This window comes from Amphiura filiformis, chromosome 20 (genome assembly GCF_039555335.1).
Source record: "Amphiura filiformis chromosome 20, Afil_fr2py, whole genome shotgun sequence".
Classification (NCBI taxonomy): domain Eukaryota; kingdom Metazoa; phylum Echinodermata; class Ophiuroidea; order Amphilepidida; family Amphiuridae; genus Amphiura; species Amphiura filiformis.
This window is the reverse complement of record NC_092647.1, coordinates 7,114,930-7,131,458: the sequence shown is the minus strand read 5'-3', so window position 1 is coordinate 7,131,458 and position 16,529 is coordinate 7,114,930. Positions and strand designations below refer to the sequence as shown.

The 16,529-nt window shown below is 38.5% G+C and overlaps 1 protein-coding gene across 2 annotated transcripts in view; it reads right to left on the bottom strand.

Moving 5' to 3' along the window:
• LOC140141795 (uncharacterized) overlaps nt 1-15,222 on the bottom strand; it is a 17,079-nt gene extending 1,857 nt beyond the window's left edge. Inside the window, exons 1-4 of one of the 2 annotated variants that reach the window (XM_072163659.1) lie at nt 14,719-15,222; nt 2,006-2,167; nt 374-542; nt 24-142 (exon numbers count right to left, since the gene is read on the bottom strand). In XM_072163659.1, coding sequence (XP_072019760.1) covers nt 24-142; nt 374-542; nt 2,006-2,167; nt 14,719-15,010 — 742 coding nt within the window. In that variant the 5' untranslated portion in view covers nt 15,011-15,222. Of the gene's footprint in view, nt 1-23; nt 143-373; nt 543-2,005; nt 2,168-4,701; nt 5,053-14,718 lie in introns of those variants that run through there. The other variant, XM_072163660.1, reaches the window with a different exon arrangement.
• Between the last annotated feature and the right edge of the window lie 1,307 nt (nt 15,223-16,529).

Genomic DNA, 16,529 nt, shown 5'->3' with positions numbered 1-16,529 from the left:
GAGAAAAAACGCATTTGAAATACCTGTTGTGGCGTAGTCCCTGTTCACACTTATTAAGATGGACCAGTAGTATAGATCCACACTAGTAACACCATTGATGGTCGTAATGGAACGGCCAACAGAAGACGTCGTAGTATCAAAGCTGAAACCAGACAAGCGCAAAACAATTCTATATACTTTTTGCATGAATGCAATGCCCAACGGTGTACAAAAATACCATGTGAAAGACTATAGCCTGAAGTGCTTTAGTTAGAGTAAAATTTAAGCTTTAACATTAAAACTGGAGATCTCCGATCGAGTGGTTACGCTCGCTAAGTCTGTGAGGGTCATAGACTGTGGCTATAGCAGGCTCGCCATTCCAAACACTACTAACCTGAAATCGTTTGGATACTGCTGCTGAGCCGCAACCATTGCGTCATACAGTGTGGAACCATTCGCAACTGTAACGCTGCTTATTTCTACTGGAGCCTGTGATGTGTCATTGTTATTCTCAACAACCAAAATCGTAGTAATTTGGGGTCTAGATGGCACGATGGGTAGTCCTATTTCATACATTAATAGAAAGACAATGTTATTTACTTAGATTCATTTATTGGCAATCTATTGTAAGATGTATCATCTAAGATTGATCTATTATCTACTAGAGAAATGTTATTACATATTTATGTATTATGTTGTCAACTGAAGATGTGATATTTTGTATTGTGCCAACTACTGAAGATGTATTATTACAGATGTATCTATTATGCTGTCTACTGAAGATTTGTTATAAGCAATTATATCAATTATGTTATCTACTGAAGAATATAATATATTATGCTATCTACTGAAGATACATTATTATGTGTTGTGCTATCTACTATGTGTTATCATGTATTGTCCTATCTACTGAAGATGTGTTATTAGTAAATGTATTGTCCTATCTACTGAAGATACATTATTATGTGTCATGCCATATACTGAAGATGTATTATTACAGGTGTATCTATTATGCTGCCTGCTGAAGATCTGTTATTATATTGTGAGATATGCTTTTACGACGGGAATTCAAAACAGTTAGTGGGTTTTTAGCGGGTTCGCCGTCAGACAAGTTAAGAACTGTCAAGCTTTCGTTAAGAGTAGCTCTGACTTCTTCAGGACAAAGTACCTAAGAATGAGACATGTAGGTCGCCCCTTGCCTATTGATGACTCTGAAAAGAGCCGTTCTCTGAAGACTACCCCTTACCAGTAGAGAACAAACAGATCTTGTCTATCTGCTATTTTAAAGGTTTGTTTGGTGGCTCTGAAAAGAGCCGGTCACTGAAAACTGTCCACTGTCCACAGAAAACAAGCAGACCTCGCCTACCTGCTCAATTTAATGGTTTTGGTGGCTCTGAAAAGAGCCGTTCACTGAAGTTTGATATTAAGTGCAACAAGTATAAAGATTAGGAACTCTATCTAGTCGATTATAAAAATTCAAATTTTTTTGTGGTATTAAAGGAGTATTTTATGACTCTATCATCCTCTTTTTATGGTATCACATGTTTCAGTATTTTATCAGTAGAAAAAGAGTATTCCCGAGTTGAATCCAATTTTGTATTAGCGAGTAATACATGTGTATTACATAAGCTTTGAATTTGATAATATTTTGCCAAGCGAATGAATCTGTAGAAATATTTTGCACACAAACATCATGTAACCAGTTTCAAAGGGTATAAAAAGTTTGAAATGGGGGGGGGATAAGGCTGTTTGTCTCCTTTATTATTTGTGACGGCGAACCTGATAAAAATGTGTATTTATATAATTCCCGTCGATCATGCCACTGTTTTCCGTGTTAAGGCTGTGGATCATCACAAGAGAGCAAAAATGGGCACTTTGTAAGCTAAAATTACCAAATATGAAGCTAATTTGGTCAAAAACCCATACGGGCATTAATATGGGGGTGATTTTATGGACCAGACCCCCCTATTATCACTTGGGGAATTCGTCTCCCTGGATCTATGCCTATGCATATTAGTCAACTTACCACCACATTTGCTCTGACAGTCATCTTCAGTAAGAAATTTATTAAGATTTCCATCACACCCTCCATACATGAATTGGACACACTCATCTAGCTCAGCGTTATAACCCCACCGTGTGCTGTTAGAATCGCATGGTCCTGGCTCGATGGGTTGCAGACAAATTTCTGTTCAGAAGACAAAAAGATTTGCGATTAAGTCGATTAACTATAACACCCATCGATGGGTTAATAAAGTGTAAACGGGGTAAACGACCCTATCTGAAATAGCTGCCCTCTGACCATATTTGCATCTAGATTCTACACAACTAAGGCTAAAAAATAGAGAATCCGAAATCATCTTGACTTGAGAATGAGTTACCACCAGACTGCCAGAGCAGGCTGGCTTTAGAAGGGTGAGGGAGAGAAACAAGAAACTAAACCAGCAACTTATGGAATCTAATGGCCACAATAAGGAATACCAACAATCATTATACCTTTGCTTCCTTGACTACTGGAATATATTTGATTGTGTGTGGCATAGGGTAGCTATGAGAAATGAAATAATGAGAGAAACGGTCTTCTCTGAGCATGTGACTGATCGCTCACTATATCACAATCAAAAAGCCACCGTTAGAACAGAGAGTGGAGACAGTGAGTGGGACACAATTGGCCAGGGTGTACGTCAAGGATGCATTCTGTCACCGTACCTTTTCAACATGCGGAGTACATCATGAGGACACAGGTCAGGTATCAGTTGGTGGGTAAAAGATAAACAACATTAACGGAAGATCTTGAGAATATCAATGTTCAAAAAACCAAATTGGAGAAAATGCTACCATGTGCCAAAATATAGAACGCTTCAAATTGAAGTATTTTAGCCACATTTGTAGATGAGATGGTGATAACATTAAGAAGATAACGCAGGCAAGGTCACATAGAAGGCAGTCGTAGAAGAGGTAGACAGAAGCTTAGATGGACTGATGGAATTACACAATCAACAGATTTTTCTTTTACCACAGCTCAATGTCCGGCTCAAGACATAAGCTTCTGGAGTACCGTCATTAACAGGGTCGCAAAGGTCAGTCATAGGACCACGACGACGATGACGTAGGAAGAGGATCCATGCGTTTGGATTTACTATAGTTAGCTTTTAGTAGCACTACGCCAAAAAGTAGTTTAAAAGTTAATAGTGATATACATACTCGTACATGTAGTTAAACTGTCTATCTGCGTGTTAAAAAGTAGACGAAGTATAGAATTCAATTAATCATTTGTGATGCTTTTAATGGCGAGCTATCACAAGACAATTCTCAAAATAAAATATATTGATATTAATCCGCGATGTGACAAGGCCCGTCGATTACGAGCTGATTAAGCTATATTGACAATTTGGTTAATACATGCCGTTAATATTTCGTCAAGAGTGGCTGGTCGAAAAGTTTCCAAAGTTCCAACGGTGGGATGGTTTAAGATGGGTTAAGGAAGGAATCACAAGGTATAGCAAGCAGATTATGAAAATCATTCCTATGATTATCTTTTTTACAAAATATGTTGAAAATTGATTGACAAGATGTCATTAAATGGTAGATGAAATACATTTGTCTTCAGTAAAGAGTTGATACTACGGTAGACATCTTTAACATTACAAGAAAATATAATTTCTCTTCATTTTTTGTTTATTTTTTGTTTTGTTTTTGCAATAGCAATTAAATCGCTTACAGTTCTGTTTTTGCTTTCCAGTACAATAACTGTCACATTTCGATCTTGATTCCCGCCAACTTGCGTTCTACTTGACGGCGTTTGGCACGAACAATATGTAAACAGCCTGCCCTATCACCCCGGGTATTCATTCCGTTTACGGTACTCATGGCAACCTTTTTACTGATATTCTGCGATATTAAAACACATTAATCATTACATGTTAACAATGAATTTGTATTTAGCAACACAGAGTGTGCAATGATATTCAGATATGCTTGCAATGGACCTTATCCATTGAATTGGCTACAGAAATCTGGTATTGCAATTGAATACGGTCTTTAACTTTACCTTGTTATTTCGGCTATAAATGGGCAGAAAGCTTTCTTGGCAGTTATTATTAACATATTATTTCAACACATGACGTGTCATAATGACCGTGTTGATTTTGTGTTTCTGGTTGGACAAGACACTTCACTGTTAAAGTTTTCCCCCGGAGTTTTCCATTGTTGAAGACATGTCTATTGTCATATTGCTATAACAACTTGCCACAATTTGCCCGATTTATGTTGCTACATACATATGCCTGATCCCGTATGGGATATTGAGAAGTACAAAAAGAGAAGTATACGCAAGTGACCCACCAAATCCCCCAATATTCGACGAAGTAGGATGGACATGCAATAATTCCCCAATGTTACCCAAATGCGCGTGGTGTTTGAGCATATTAACCTCATCCGATCATGATTTTAGGTTAAAGAATTGCATGCAAAGGCATTCACGAACTTAGGGTGATCCTTAATGTACTTATTTTGTGTAAGCTAATCCTAAGCCTGAGCCTATTAATCCTAACACTAAACTAACCTTAACCCTAATTTCGCGTAAAATCACACGAAGGAGTAACCAAAACTGGACACCAACTTCCACCAGGTGTTAGTACACTTTTTTGAAGGTTTTGTTTGACATTGGGAATGTGATGGATCCCGGGGGGGGGTATATTCGGCACTATACTGCACACTCACCTGACTTTGCCAATAATTTCATGTTCATTATACTGTAATACAAAATACAGAATACCATTGTGAACATCACGGCCAAGGCCAAACCTAACGTTATAGGATTGGCGACTTTCAGACATTCCATTTCTTCGCTATCATCATACACATACTCCCCTCACCAACGCGTTTGCTTACAGTTCCATTTTCCTTCGACAGGCCATCCTTATCCGTGACATCTCCATTGTCAAGAGCTTTCCTTTCTGAATCGGCTCTGATAACAGTATATGCTGACGAAGACATGATTCTATATAGAACTGATCAACTGAATGATGCCGGGTATTTGACTGCCAAAATAGATATGGCGCATTGTCGTACCACAATATTTGCGATTTGTTTATTGAAATGGATCAGTTAATAAACAGTATAATGAACTCTGTAGCAAGTGTATTTCATTGTATGACAAACCATTGCACGCATCAGCTGATTGTATTATTATAGGCATTATGATATATGAACTAGTCAGACACGATCATTTGTTACTGGTGATTTAAACGAGTGCTGTAGACAGTCATGACAGTAGACATGGTAGATGATCGATAAACATTGTTTACAAGATATACATGCTGAGAGACTCATCAAGAAAGACTCCGAGATCGCGAGCACCATCTGCAGGCTCAATTGAAGAAGGTTCGATGTTTTAAAACTGAAGGCATAGCCAAGGAGGAGTCAGCTTCTGAATGGCAAAACCGTGACGTGGAACCGAACAATATCGGTCTTCCCATCGTTAAACATTAGCTGCTTGTATTATAATAGGCATATATTAAAGCAGTATTTCGTGATCCAAGCCCCCTCCTTTTATGACATTTTTCAGAAGATATCAATATTCAGTGGAATCCGATTTTGCGTTTGAGAGTTATCATGGTTATGCATGATTATGGGTATTATTTTTCAAATTTCAATTTCATGCACCAGAACGAAATTCAAATTTCACGATATCTTTGCTAAAATAATTCATCTGCAAGAAATATTTTATACATAAACATTATGTAGCCAGAGGTTTCCAGTGATATAAAAATATCCACTTAAAAAAAAAGTTGGGGGGGGTTGATGCTGTGGATCACGAAATACCCTAGGCCCTTTTAACCAGACAGACACAACATAGCACCAAACATTTCTTATTGTTCAAGGCTGACTTTGAACGTAATCTGAATAAATATTTGCTATCTACTGAAGATAGCTTCAACCAAATGGTACCGAGATGTCTTTGATTTGATTTGTTCGGTTTTTTTGACAACCCTGGATAACCCAAGAAAGCCTCTATTGAAGCTTATTTCCATTGGGGTCCATTTGAACACCGGGACGGGTTGTGAACAGTCAGGGGTTAACACCCTACTCTTTTCGAAACTGGCTGCGAGATACATGTACAGGTATGGCTCTCTGTCCACGGGACCGACGGCTTAACGTCCCCTCCGAAGGACGGAGTACTTTCATGATTCATTTACCCAATTCTAAATGAACCATGGGGAGAGCGGAAGTCTGAATTTAATCTACAGAAGTTGCCAATTAATTTCAGACTTTTTTTTCCAAGTCAATATCCCAGCAAATCGCCACCGCCGGGAATCGAACCCGGGACCTCATGCACTAAAGGCAAGTACCCTAACCATTGCGCCACGCTCTCCTTAGGCATCTTAGGCATAATACATCTATCAGCGAGTTGAATTATTGCTATAATACCATGCACAGCGAGTTAGAATTACTGGGTTTAAATTGGTAATAAAGAATATAAAAACAAATCTAAATAGGTAACACTGCCACACATTTTGTTTTCAAAAGGTAATTTAAAAAAATTATTTTTTCTGTGAAACAGATACTTTACTTAGATCTTCAAAAAATTATGAGAAAAGACGTTTTTATTTATACGAGAATCACATTTGGTCATCGCATCTGCGCATGTTCAGGGTCCAGCTCATTACGCATTCATGATAGTCACCTTTTTGTCTGTGCAGGACAGATTCTTATACTCTACCCAGCTTTTACACAAGGTCCTGAGCTCACACTGTCCTTAGCTTTGCGATTGGAGTGGCTCATTCTTTAGGTCCTGCCTTCTTTCGGGGGCTATTATTTATAGTTATAGTTTGACTACTACTGATTTGAGTGCTAATTGTGCCTTTGTAACCCTGTGGGCAACCTTGATATAAAATTGGATGGATTGAGCGTGATACCTGAATTTATCGGTCGAGCTAGAGTTTTCAAATATCACGCGAGACGAAGTCGAGCGTGATATTTGAAAACTCTAGCGAGATCGATAAATTCAGGTATCATGCGAAAGTATCCATCCAATTTTATCATTATTATGTCTTCAGAATCTTTTTTTGGTCAAAAACACGATTTTTAGTAAAAAAACAATGATTTTTGGTCAAAATATGATTTTGCTTAAAAATGTGATTTCTTTTCAAAAATGTGTTTGGTCAAATGTGTGATTTTAGGGTCAAAACTGATTTTTTTTGTCAAAAATGAGATTTTTGGTCGTAAATGTGATTTTTGGTCAAAAATGTGATTTTGGTCAAAAATGTGATTTTGGTCAAAAATGTGATTTTTAGTCAAAAATGTGATTTTTAGTCAAAAATGTGAAAAATGTGATTTTTGGTCAAAAATGTGATTTTTGGTCAAAAATGTGATTTTTGGTCAAAAATCACACCTAAATAGACATACATGGAGATTTCTGCATATCAAGTATATGAACTGTGCACTCTATGAAGAGGTTACAGACCGATACACAAAAACCCTGTAGCTCCAGGGGACCGATACACAAATTGATCAGACAGCCAGGTTATGTACAAAGTATAGGAGCCCAGATTCTGAAGACATAATAATGAACAATATTGTTTCTGAGCACTTATAATAATAATAATACACAGATTTAGAGAGCGCTTTTTAAATGAAGAAACAAAGCGCTATGGAAAAGGAAAAATGCAAGAGGGAGGAAACATTAGGTGAAAAGGTGAGTTTTTAGGTTCTTTTTGAAAGTCACGAATGTGGGAAGGCAAACCATTCCATAGAACAGGGGCAATGGTGGAAAATGCTCTGTCACCAGCCAACTTGTGGGATCTTGGAATGGAAAGACAAGTGGCAGCAGTAGAGCGCAAAGAGTACCCAGAATGACGGGTGTGAAGGATGGAGGACAGGTATTCAGGTGTAGATGAAGCAAGAACCTTATAAACATGGACGAGAGTGCGGAACTGGACACGTTTAGCAACTGGAAGCCAGTGCAGACTATGAAGCAAAGGAGAAGTATGCGTATATTTTGGTTCTCTGAAAATGAGTCTGGCGCACTTGTTCTGGAGAAGCTGTAGTCGGGTGAGGTTTTTCTGGGAGATGCCATTAAGCAAGGAGGAGCAGTAATCAATCTTGGACAGGACAAGTCTAGTCCTAACCGCATTGGTACACGCATCAAAACTAAGGAAACGCCTTATCCTCCAAATATTGCCAATCTGCCAGTTCAAAGTTTTGGACAAATGAGCAACATAACTGGACATCTTCATGTCATGGTCAAAAATGACCCCTAAATTCTTTATGGATGAAGATACAGAGATCTCCAACCCATCCAAATAAAGGGCGAGATGTTTGAGATTAATGTAGTGATAATCAGAAGAGGCAGCAAAAAACTCAGTCTTCGTCATATTGAGCTTGAGCTTGTTACTGATGAGCCAAGCTTGTAGCTCATGGATGCAGTTGGGAAGTTTGAACAAGGCACAAGCTGCATCACCCGGGATGGCAGGATTAAAGGTGATAATCAGCTGAACATCATCAGCATAGAGGTGATATTGGAGGCCATGATTACGAATAATGTTCCCGCTGGCACGAGTGTAATAGGTGAACAATATCGGGCCAATGACCGATCCCTGGGGGACACCATAAGGCAGATGAACCTTATCAGAATAGCATCCCTTCACAAAGACCTGACTACTGCGATTTTCAAGGTAGGACTGGAACACTCTATGGGCATCACCAATGATGCCAAATTCTTGGCTCAATCGCTGCAACAGAATACGATGATCCACCGTATCAAATGCGGCAGTCAAGTCCAGAAACACCACAAAGACAGCCCTGTTGTCATCAATAGCTCTGAGAATGGTATTATGAACAGCCAAGAGTGCTGTCTCGGTGCTGTGAGCAGCCCGATACGCTGAATGCAAAGGCTCAGCCAGTTTATTGCACTCGACATACTCGGTGAGCTGAACACTGACCACCTTCTCAATCAGTTTGCCAACAAAGGCCAGATTGGAGACAGGCCGGTAGTTCGAGAGCTGCTGTTTGTCAAGGGACACCTTTTTAGCACAGGCGTGATGGTAGCCCTACGTAGTTCAGCAGGAAAGCAGCCAGAAAGGAGGGAGTTATTGACAATCTTAGTTAGAATAGAGAGAAAAATATGGATATGTTTCTTTAACAACCAGGTCGGGAGGGGGTCTAGGTCACATGACTTGGAGGTCCATGGCGTTATTATCTTCTTCAGACACAGCTTCAAATTTGTCAAACGAGCATTGCAATGTGCTAGTAGATGTAGAACATTGAGAAGTGGTGTTTGAAGGGATAGCATGGACAGCATCAACATCAGCACGAATTGTTTCTACTTTACCAATGAAATATTTACAGAAATCATTAGCTAATGTAGCTAGAGAGCTACTATCTGGAAGGTCACGTGAGGTCTTATTCAAAAGAGCATTTATAGTCTTATACATGTCCTTAGTGTTACAATTGAGTAGCCTTTCATTATAAAAAGATGCTTTCTCTTTGCTAATGGTTTTTGCAGCTTCCCTGGGAATCAATATAGGCTTGACGGTCAACTTCAGTCCTTGTTTTACGCCAGCGCCGTTCACTCCGCCTACGTAAGCGTCGCGCATCCTGAACAGTTTGATTAAACCATTCAGGTTTGATGCGAACGGTACATGGTTTTTCTTTGGCAGGTGCATGGGTCTCAAGTACTTGGCTACAGGTTTTGTTATAAAACTGGACAAGGTCGACATGTGCCTCATCCATGGAATCATCAGTGGTATTGAGCTTGAACACAAGGTCTTCCTCAAAAGCAACAGGATCAATATTGCGGAAATTACGCGCTTTGTACACATTGGTGGCTCTGACAATTGACTGCTTCTTAAAATCAATGTCACAAAGTATGAGAAAATGATCAGAAACATGAACAGGGTGGATGTCATATGTGACCGTCCACGGCGAATGAGCCGTAAATTCCTCCCCCGGTCAATTTTGTTTTATTTCGTGTTTAAAAAATAAACATCATAAACTTAAAAATGGTATATCATTTGACTTCAAACGATATCTAGAAGCGGAGTTATGGTTAGTTAAACTTTGCTCCTTCAACAAAATTATAGCTTTTTTCGTTTCTATGTGTGTCTCTTTTTCCACATTGCTGGCAATAAATATCAAACAGTCATAATTGGCGGTCATTTCAAATCATCCCCAAGTCAACGAGGTTTAAGAAGGTTCTCTCATTGTTAATTGTTGGTTATGCATATCTATACAAATAACACACCACTTGAAAAGGATTTAGCAAAAGCAAACAAAGACCAGAGCTATTAAAAGTTCTATAGCCATCTAAGGTAGAAGCTTATTATCCACTTCAATAATAGGATTATTGATTGGTATTGTGACTATCCAAATAAGACAGATGTCGCGCCAGCTTAAACAGGAAGCCCCATCTGGCCAGTTCTCCACTGAAGAACTGACTTACACCTGTTACTTTGATGACAGACAGAACAGAATTTACATGGATAAATTTTAACCTTGACTAATTCCCCAAGGAACTTGAACCAAAAGTGGGGCTTTCACTTTAAGTGACCGATGAATACGACCTTCGTACACATTTTACACCATAACTCAGAATACAATTTAGGGAATTTACGGCTCGTTTGTGCTGCCGGGTCACATATGGCTTGACAACATGATCATTCTCTTTAACCATAACCAAATCCAAAGTGTGACCCTTTTGTTTTTTAGAGCCGATTCGTCCCCAACCTTCCCCACACCTCATTGAGGAATTTTAATTATCAAATTACATGTTTTAATATTTTATGGTGTCAAATATAGTTTTAAAACGGTTTATATACGGCATAAACTTAATAACAACAGATGGCAGAGTCACTGTGATCATTAATAGGAAGACTGGATTGGATCGTTTGCCACATGTCTGCTAACATATTGACGCACTCTAGCAAGTTCTTTTAATAACAACACTCTATTTAAATAACAATTGGACTCATGCTAATTAGACAGGCCTTCTCCATGTATTCAAGTAATCATGCAAGAATCCCGTCATATGCGGATGGCATCCCTTGAATTTATTGGGCTTCGCCTGGCTTCGACCGAATGTAAATAAATAAATGATAAATAAATAAATAAATAAATGAATAAATAAATAAATAAATAAATAAATAAATAAATAAATAAATAAATAAATAAATAAATAAATAAATAAATAAACAAATTTTAGGGGAATCCCGTTTTGATCAGAAAGCAAGTTTTACTACTTTGGTATAAAACAGAAAAGACAGAAGGCTCTCTAATGTGTTGGTTGTCTATAATTATTTGCCTTCAGATAGAGGTACCTGTAAACCAGTCATTTTTCATAGCCGATAATATCAAAGGAGATTTTGAGTACACGAAAGTGTTCCTCCTCCCCAAGGTATTACTATTCTTCTATCAACTTGCTGGAGTCTGGCTTACGAAACACCACACCTTTGATATTAATCAATGCAGAGAAAAAACTTTCCTGGAGAAAGTATATGATTGGTGAAAGTAGCACCAGTTTGGAAATTGTCATCTGTGCGAGGATTTTACACTCAAAGGTAGACTTCGCTGAACAGTGATCTTTGCAGGAAAAGTTTGGATCAGAATACACATCAGTCGTCCGGAACATTGAGTACAACAGAACTTTGTAATTTACAAAAAGAAGACTGCTGCTGGATAAGCAGTGCCTTCAGATAGAGGTACCTGTAAACCAGTCATTTTGCATAGCCGATAATATCAAAGGAGATTTTGAGTACACGTGAGATTTATAAAGTCTATACATGTTTGTGTATGTGCAAAGTCATTGTCAATAATATTATGCTTTTCATTAAAGATTCAGATTTTGTTAACTTAAAGCAATAATGTGTGATTTGCATAAAGAATAGATTCTTATTTAGATGTTTGTTTCCCTGATCACATTATCCCCTTTCAATTTCGAGCCAAACAAAATGAGGTATAACGAAGAAAATTGCGATTCATTCCAACGCCTACAATGCGTGTACTACGCTCGCCGATCGTATTACATGTAACTGCACGGAGCATCGCGCTCGACGTGTGTACATACAAGCTGACATGCACGGTACATGTTAGCGAGTACTCGATCGTTGAACTCTCAATAAAACCGGGTCGACCCGGTTTTAATACAAAAAGTTCAATTTTACTGTTAGCAAAGCACTTCAGTCTTAGTCGTTTACGTGGTATTTTAGTATACCACTGGGCATTATAATTATGCAAAAAGTAGAAATCCGAGTAGAATTGAGGGCGTCGCTGTGAAGTAAATCACACATTGGCTTTAATCAAACCGTGTGTTATTGTTATGCATTCGCTGGGGAAAAAACTGGGAAAAGGTGATTTTGGCCTTGAATCAGTGCGGCTCATAACAACAGGCACAGGGTGTCGCATAAAAAAATCGGATCCTAACGAATGCGGTGATATTTCAAATGTGTTTTCAACCGTCATTCAGTACATTATGTGATAACCACATCATCCCGGGGTGGGGGGGGCTTCGAAAAAATTTTTTATGGGGATGTGCCACTCAGACTTTCGGATGCTGACTTTCTCTATACTTACTTTTTGCTGTTTTTGCCACCCATCAGTATACAAATTTTTCACAAAAAGCACCCATATTTGCCCTAATTGGGCGCTTTTAGGGGCACCTTTGCCCATATGCGCCCAATTAAGCGCATTTGTCTGCACTGAAAACCCACCCATCGATATACCAAAATTGCTAAAAAGGTACCCCCCCAACCGTGTCACATCCCCGTACCTTCAACCAGGGAGAACCCCCCTCCGGGCACATCATAGCTATAATTTGCAGAAACCCATAGCTCATTTGATAATATTGTTTTGAAGATTATATAATGATCTGGGATGTAAAGATGGGGCTTTCACATTCATGTACACACTGAATGATGGTGGAAAACACATTTCCAAATACCACAACATTTGTTGGAAACCGCTTTTTTATGGGACACACTAGGTATTAGAACGCAAAGAAACTTATAATTCAGCTCATCTGGACTAACTATAACTACGGTAAAGCTACGCTAGATATCTATTTAAAATAATAATCCAGATGAACTGAATTATAATTCCCTTTACTTGTTTTTATACCTGCCATGAACATATAAAAAAAAGCGCAGTGATTTATAGTGCGCTATACGCACAGGCACAACGCCTAAACGTTGATCCACAAGCCTCAGCACACTTTACAGGTTGTCGCTGACCACAACGGCCCCACATCATTCCATAAACCATTTAACAACAAATCAGGGACTTTGCTGCTATAAGAGCGCACACCCTAGACATTCCACAAATAACCATCGCAACCAGGATCAGCTCCCCGACTTTCGTACGGGTTACAACGAGACAATTAGCAGTAAGTTCCTTGTCCAGGGGAATTTCAAGCTAACTCAATATTCCACGAGAGCATACTAGGCACCGCCAGGGTTCGAACCCGCAACCTCTCGCACCATAGTCGAACGCCTTAACGATTGAGCTAACTTGACTGCTAAATTAGCAGTTAGATAATTATACATATCAAAGTTTCGATAAATTGAAGCTTCCATGCACATTGACTTAACTTGATAAAACATTTTACAAAACATTTTGAAACTATAACACCTGCTGCTTCCATTCATGTCATCTTCTTCTGTTTCAAAACAGAATTATTCTCAAAGAGGCTATAAAATATGAAATCATATCCAATTTGATTTGACTTTTGAACTTTAGAGTAACAATCAGTGGTCCTGAATACTTTTATAGTTTGTAACTCCTGGCATCAGTCCCTTCACAATACTACTGCACCAACAAGCAAAGGTCAATATGATTGCAATATGCCAAACTAGCTACAAGTCGCTGAACAATTCTTTTATAATTTTTTAATATTGAGCCATATTTTGTAACACGAACTTCGAAGGGATGATCATGGGATGTGATTGTTCCACCCCTTATTTTTTTATCATAAACGTCATACACTGTTGTATTTGGTACCAATGTATAGCTATAGGTCTTCTCCGTCCAGTGATACCAAACATAAGTACAAAATGATACCCTCATGATGTCGCTATTACGTCGATCATAATCTGCACGCGTGCCCTGGGACGCGCCCCCGGGGGACGCGCCCTCGCAAAATTGGGCAGACTATGTACAAAAGTATAGGCAAAATTGATTTTTCGGCTAACTATTTTATGAACATGCGATTTTCACTGGATTTTCTCCTAATATGAAAGGCAAACTATTTCAGCTACCAAGTAAGAGTCAATACACCTTGCAAAAGTTTTACAAGAGCAAAATGAAAATCATTGACGTTATAATTAAACCTATGGTATAGGGTTCTCCAACACACATTAAAGGTGCTGGGGTAAAAAATATTATCAATAAAATGAGCGCAAAGCATGGATCTACGATTAGCTTAAGGGGTGGTGCAATATTTTGTGAACCCCCAGATGGTGAATTATTTTGGCAGGCCAAAAGGGGGAAAGCAATTTTCGGCACAGATATTTGGACATTGGGTACCGTTTCGACATTACGCCTAAAACGGTGAACAGAAAGAGGTTAAGTTTTTCTGCTCTCTCAATCAGCATAAAAAGTACATTAAAATAAGTAAAAATAAGCCTAGTATTGGTTCAGTGGTTCTTAAGATAGCTCTTGATATTTTGAGGAATATCTCAAAGCTGGGACTCTTTATGCTGAAGTCTATGGCTAGCACGCAGAGCGTTGAAGTCTTTTGACACTTACCTGGTCTTGCCAAGAATCTGCTGTTCATTATACCATAATACAATATACAGAATACCGTTGTGAACATCACAGACCAAGCCAAAATCAACGTCATAGGATTAGCGATTGTCAGGCATGGCATTTCTTGGCTATCGTCGTACACGTACACATACTCGTCATTATCAATTCTTAGACGATTATTTGTTCCATTTTCATCCAATAGGCCATCCGCAACGTCGTCACTTTCATTGTCATCAATGATTTTCCTTTCTGATTTATTTGTGATATCAACATAATTTGCTGATGAAGACATGGTTTCCGTGTAAGTAGTAGTATTGGAACTGCTAACATTAATAGATAGTACGACGTATCATACACAACCAGATAGATAAATAGATAGGTAACTCCGTAAATATTGAGCTTTGTCAATTCGCATCAGCTGATCCCATTAGGCATACCAAGCAAGTCCTCTATTATCACTTTTTGAGTGTTTGAAGTTTTAAAGGTGCAGGGAAAATACATCGGTCATGACTTCAGTGTGTGATCGTAAAAGACTATGCTTTATAGCTTAAGTTTCTGTTTCATCGCCACAACGAAGAAGCAACAATGTTCGAATGCTCCTAACCAATAAACCGAATCGTGCTTTTTGGTACAAAATATAACAAGCCGCTCTATTGGCCAGCGATAATCTTTCGCACTACAGCGATATGTGCAAAATTGATCTCAATAAACTCCAGCACGTGAACAGGTTCAATGTCATCATGAAATATGGATTTCGTTATTGATGATTGTATTGTTTCTTCCCATCTATTGGGAATAATAATTCATTTTATTCATTCACCACATAATATAGGCCAGTTCTTCACCATGCTTTTATTAAAGTCAGGATAACTGTAACTGTACTAGAGAACAATGATTTTCAGTGGTCGTGCAGGACATTATATTATAAGCATCATATTAAGGGATCGGATAGCGACGTTTGCACAGTATTTTTTGTGAGACCTTAGAGCACATTGTGATGTGCACTGAGTAATTTGATTTAAGAAATAAAGGGTAAGTAATGCATTCTCCTTTATATACACAAATAATGTGTCCGAGGTAGTAAAACGTAAATAATGGGTGAGGTGCAGCCGAACCCATTATGTAAACGTTTTTACTGCCGAGGACACATTATTTGCGTGTAAAGGATAATGCTGCACCCTTCATTTCTATTCTATTACCACAATAAACAGTCAGGACTAGCTATGGATTGAGTATTCCCCTAGAATGTGAAATTACATCATAACTCATCATATTCATATTGGAATTTCCCAAGGAAGTGTTCTAATATGAAAGGTGAATGTCTATAATTGAGACTTGGGAGTTTCCAGATTACATCATAATGTTGTGAAGGTAGTAATTGGCTATTAATATAATAGGGTTTTCTGGTGTTTAGTACATAAGAAAATGTAAACACAATTCTTCACATGTCAATGTTTTTGTGGGCTAGTTTAGTGTGCTTACTGTTCATGTGCCTTCAAAGGAAGGACATTGCGAACCAGGCATATCTTATGCAGTCAATGTACTACTATCCAGTAATATCGGAGAAGATCTAGAATATGTCAAAGTGAGTACCTCTTCCAAGAAAGGAAAATATTCTTCTGTCGACTTGCTGAAGTCTGGTTTATGAAACAACACTATCTGTCAATGTTAGTGGAAACAGGGCGGATATGGAGGCAGGCCTGTTTTCCTGAAGAAATTATGTGAAGGGTGAAGAGAGCACCATTTTGGAGATTGTTATCTGTGCGAGGATTCTGTATGCAAAGGATATAAAAGTCTTCGGTGGACTTCGC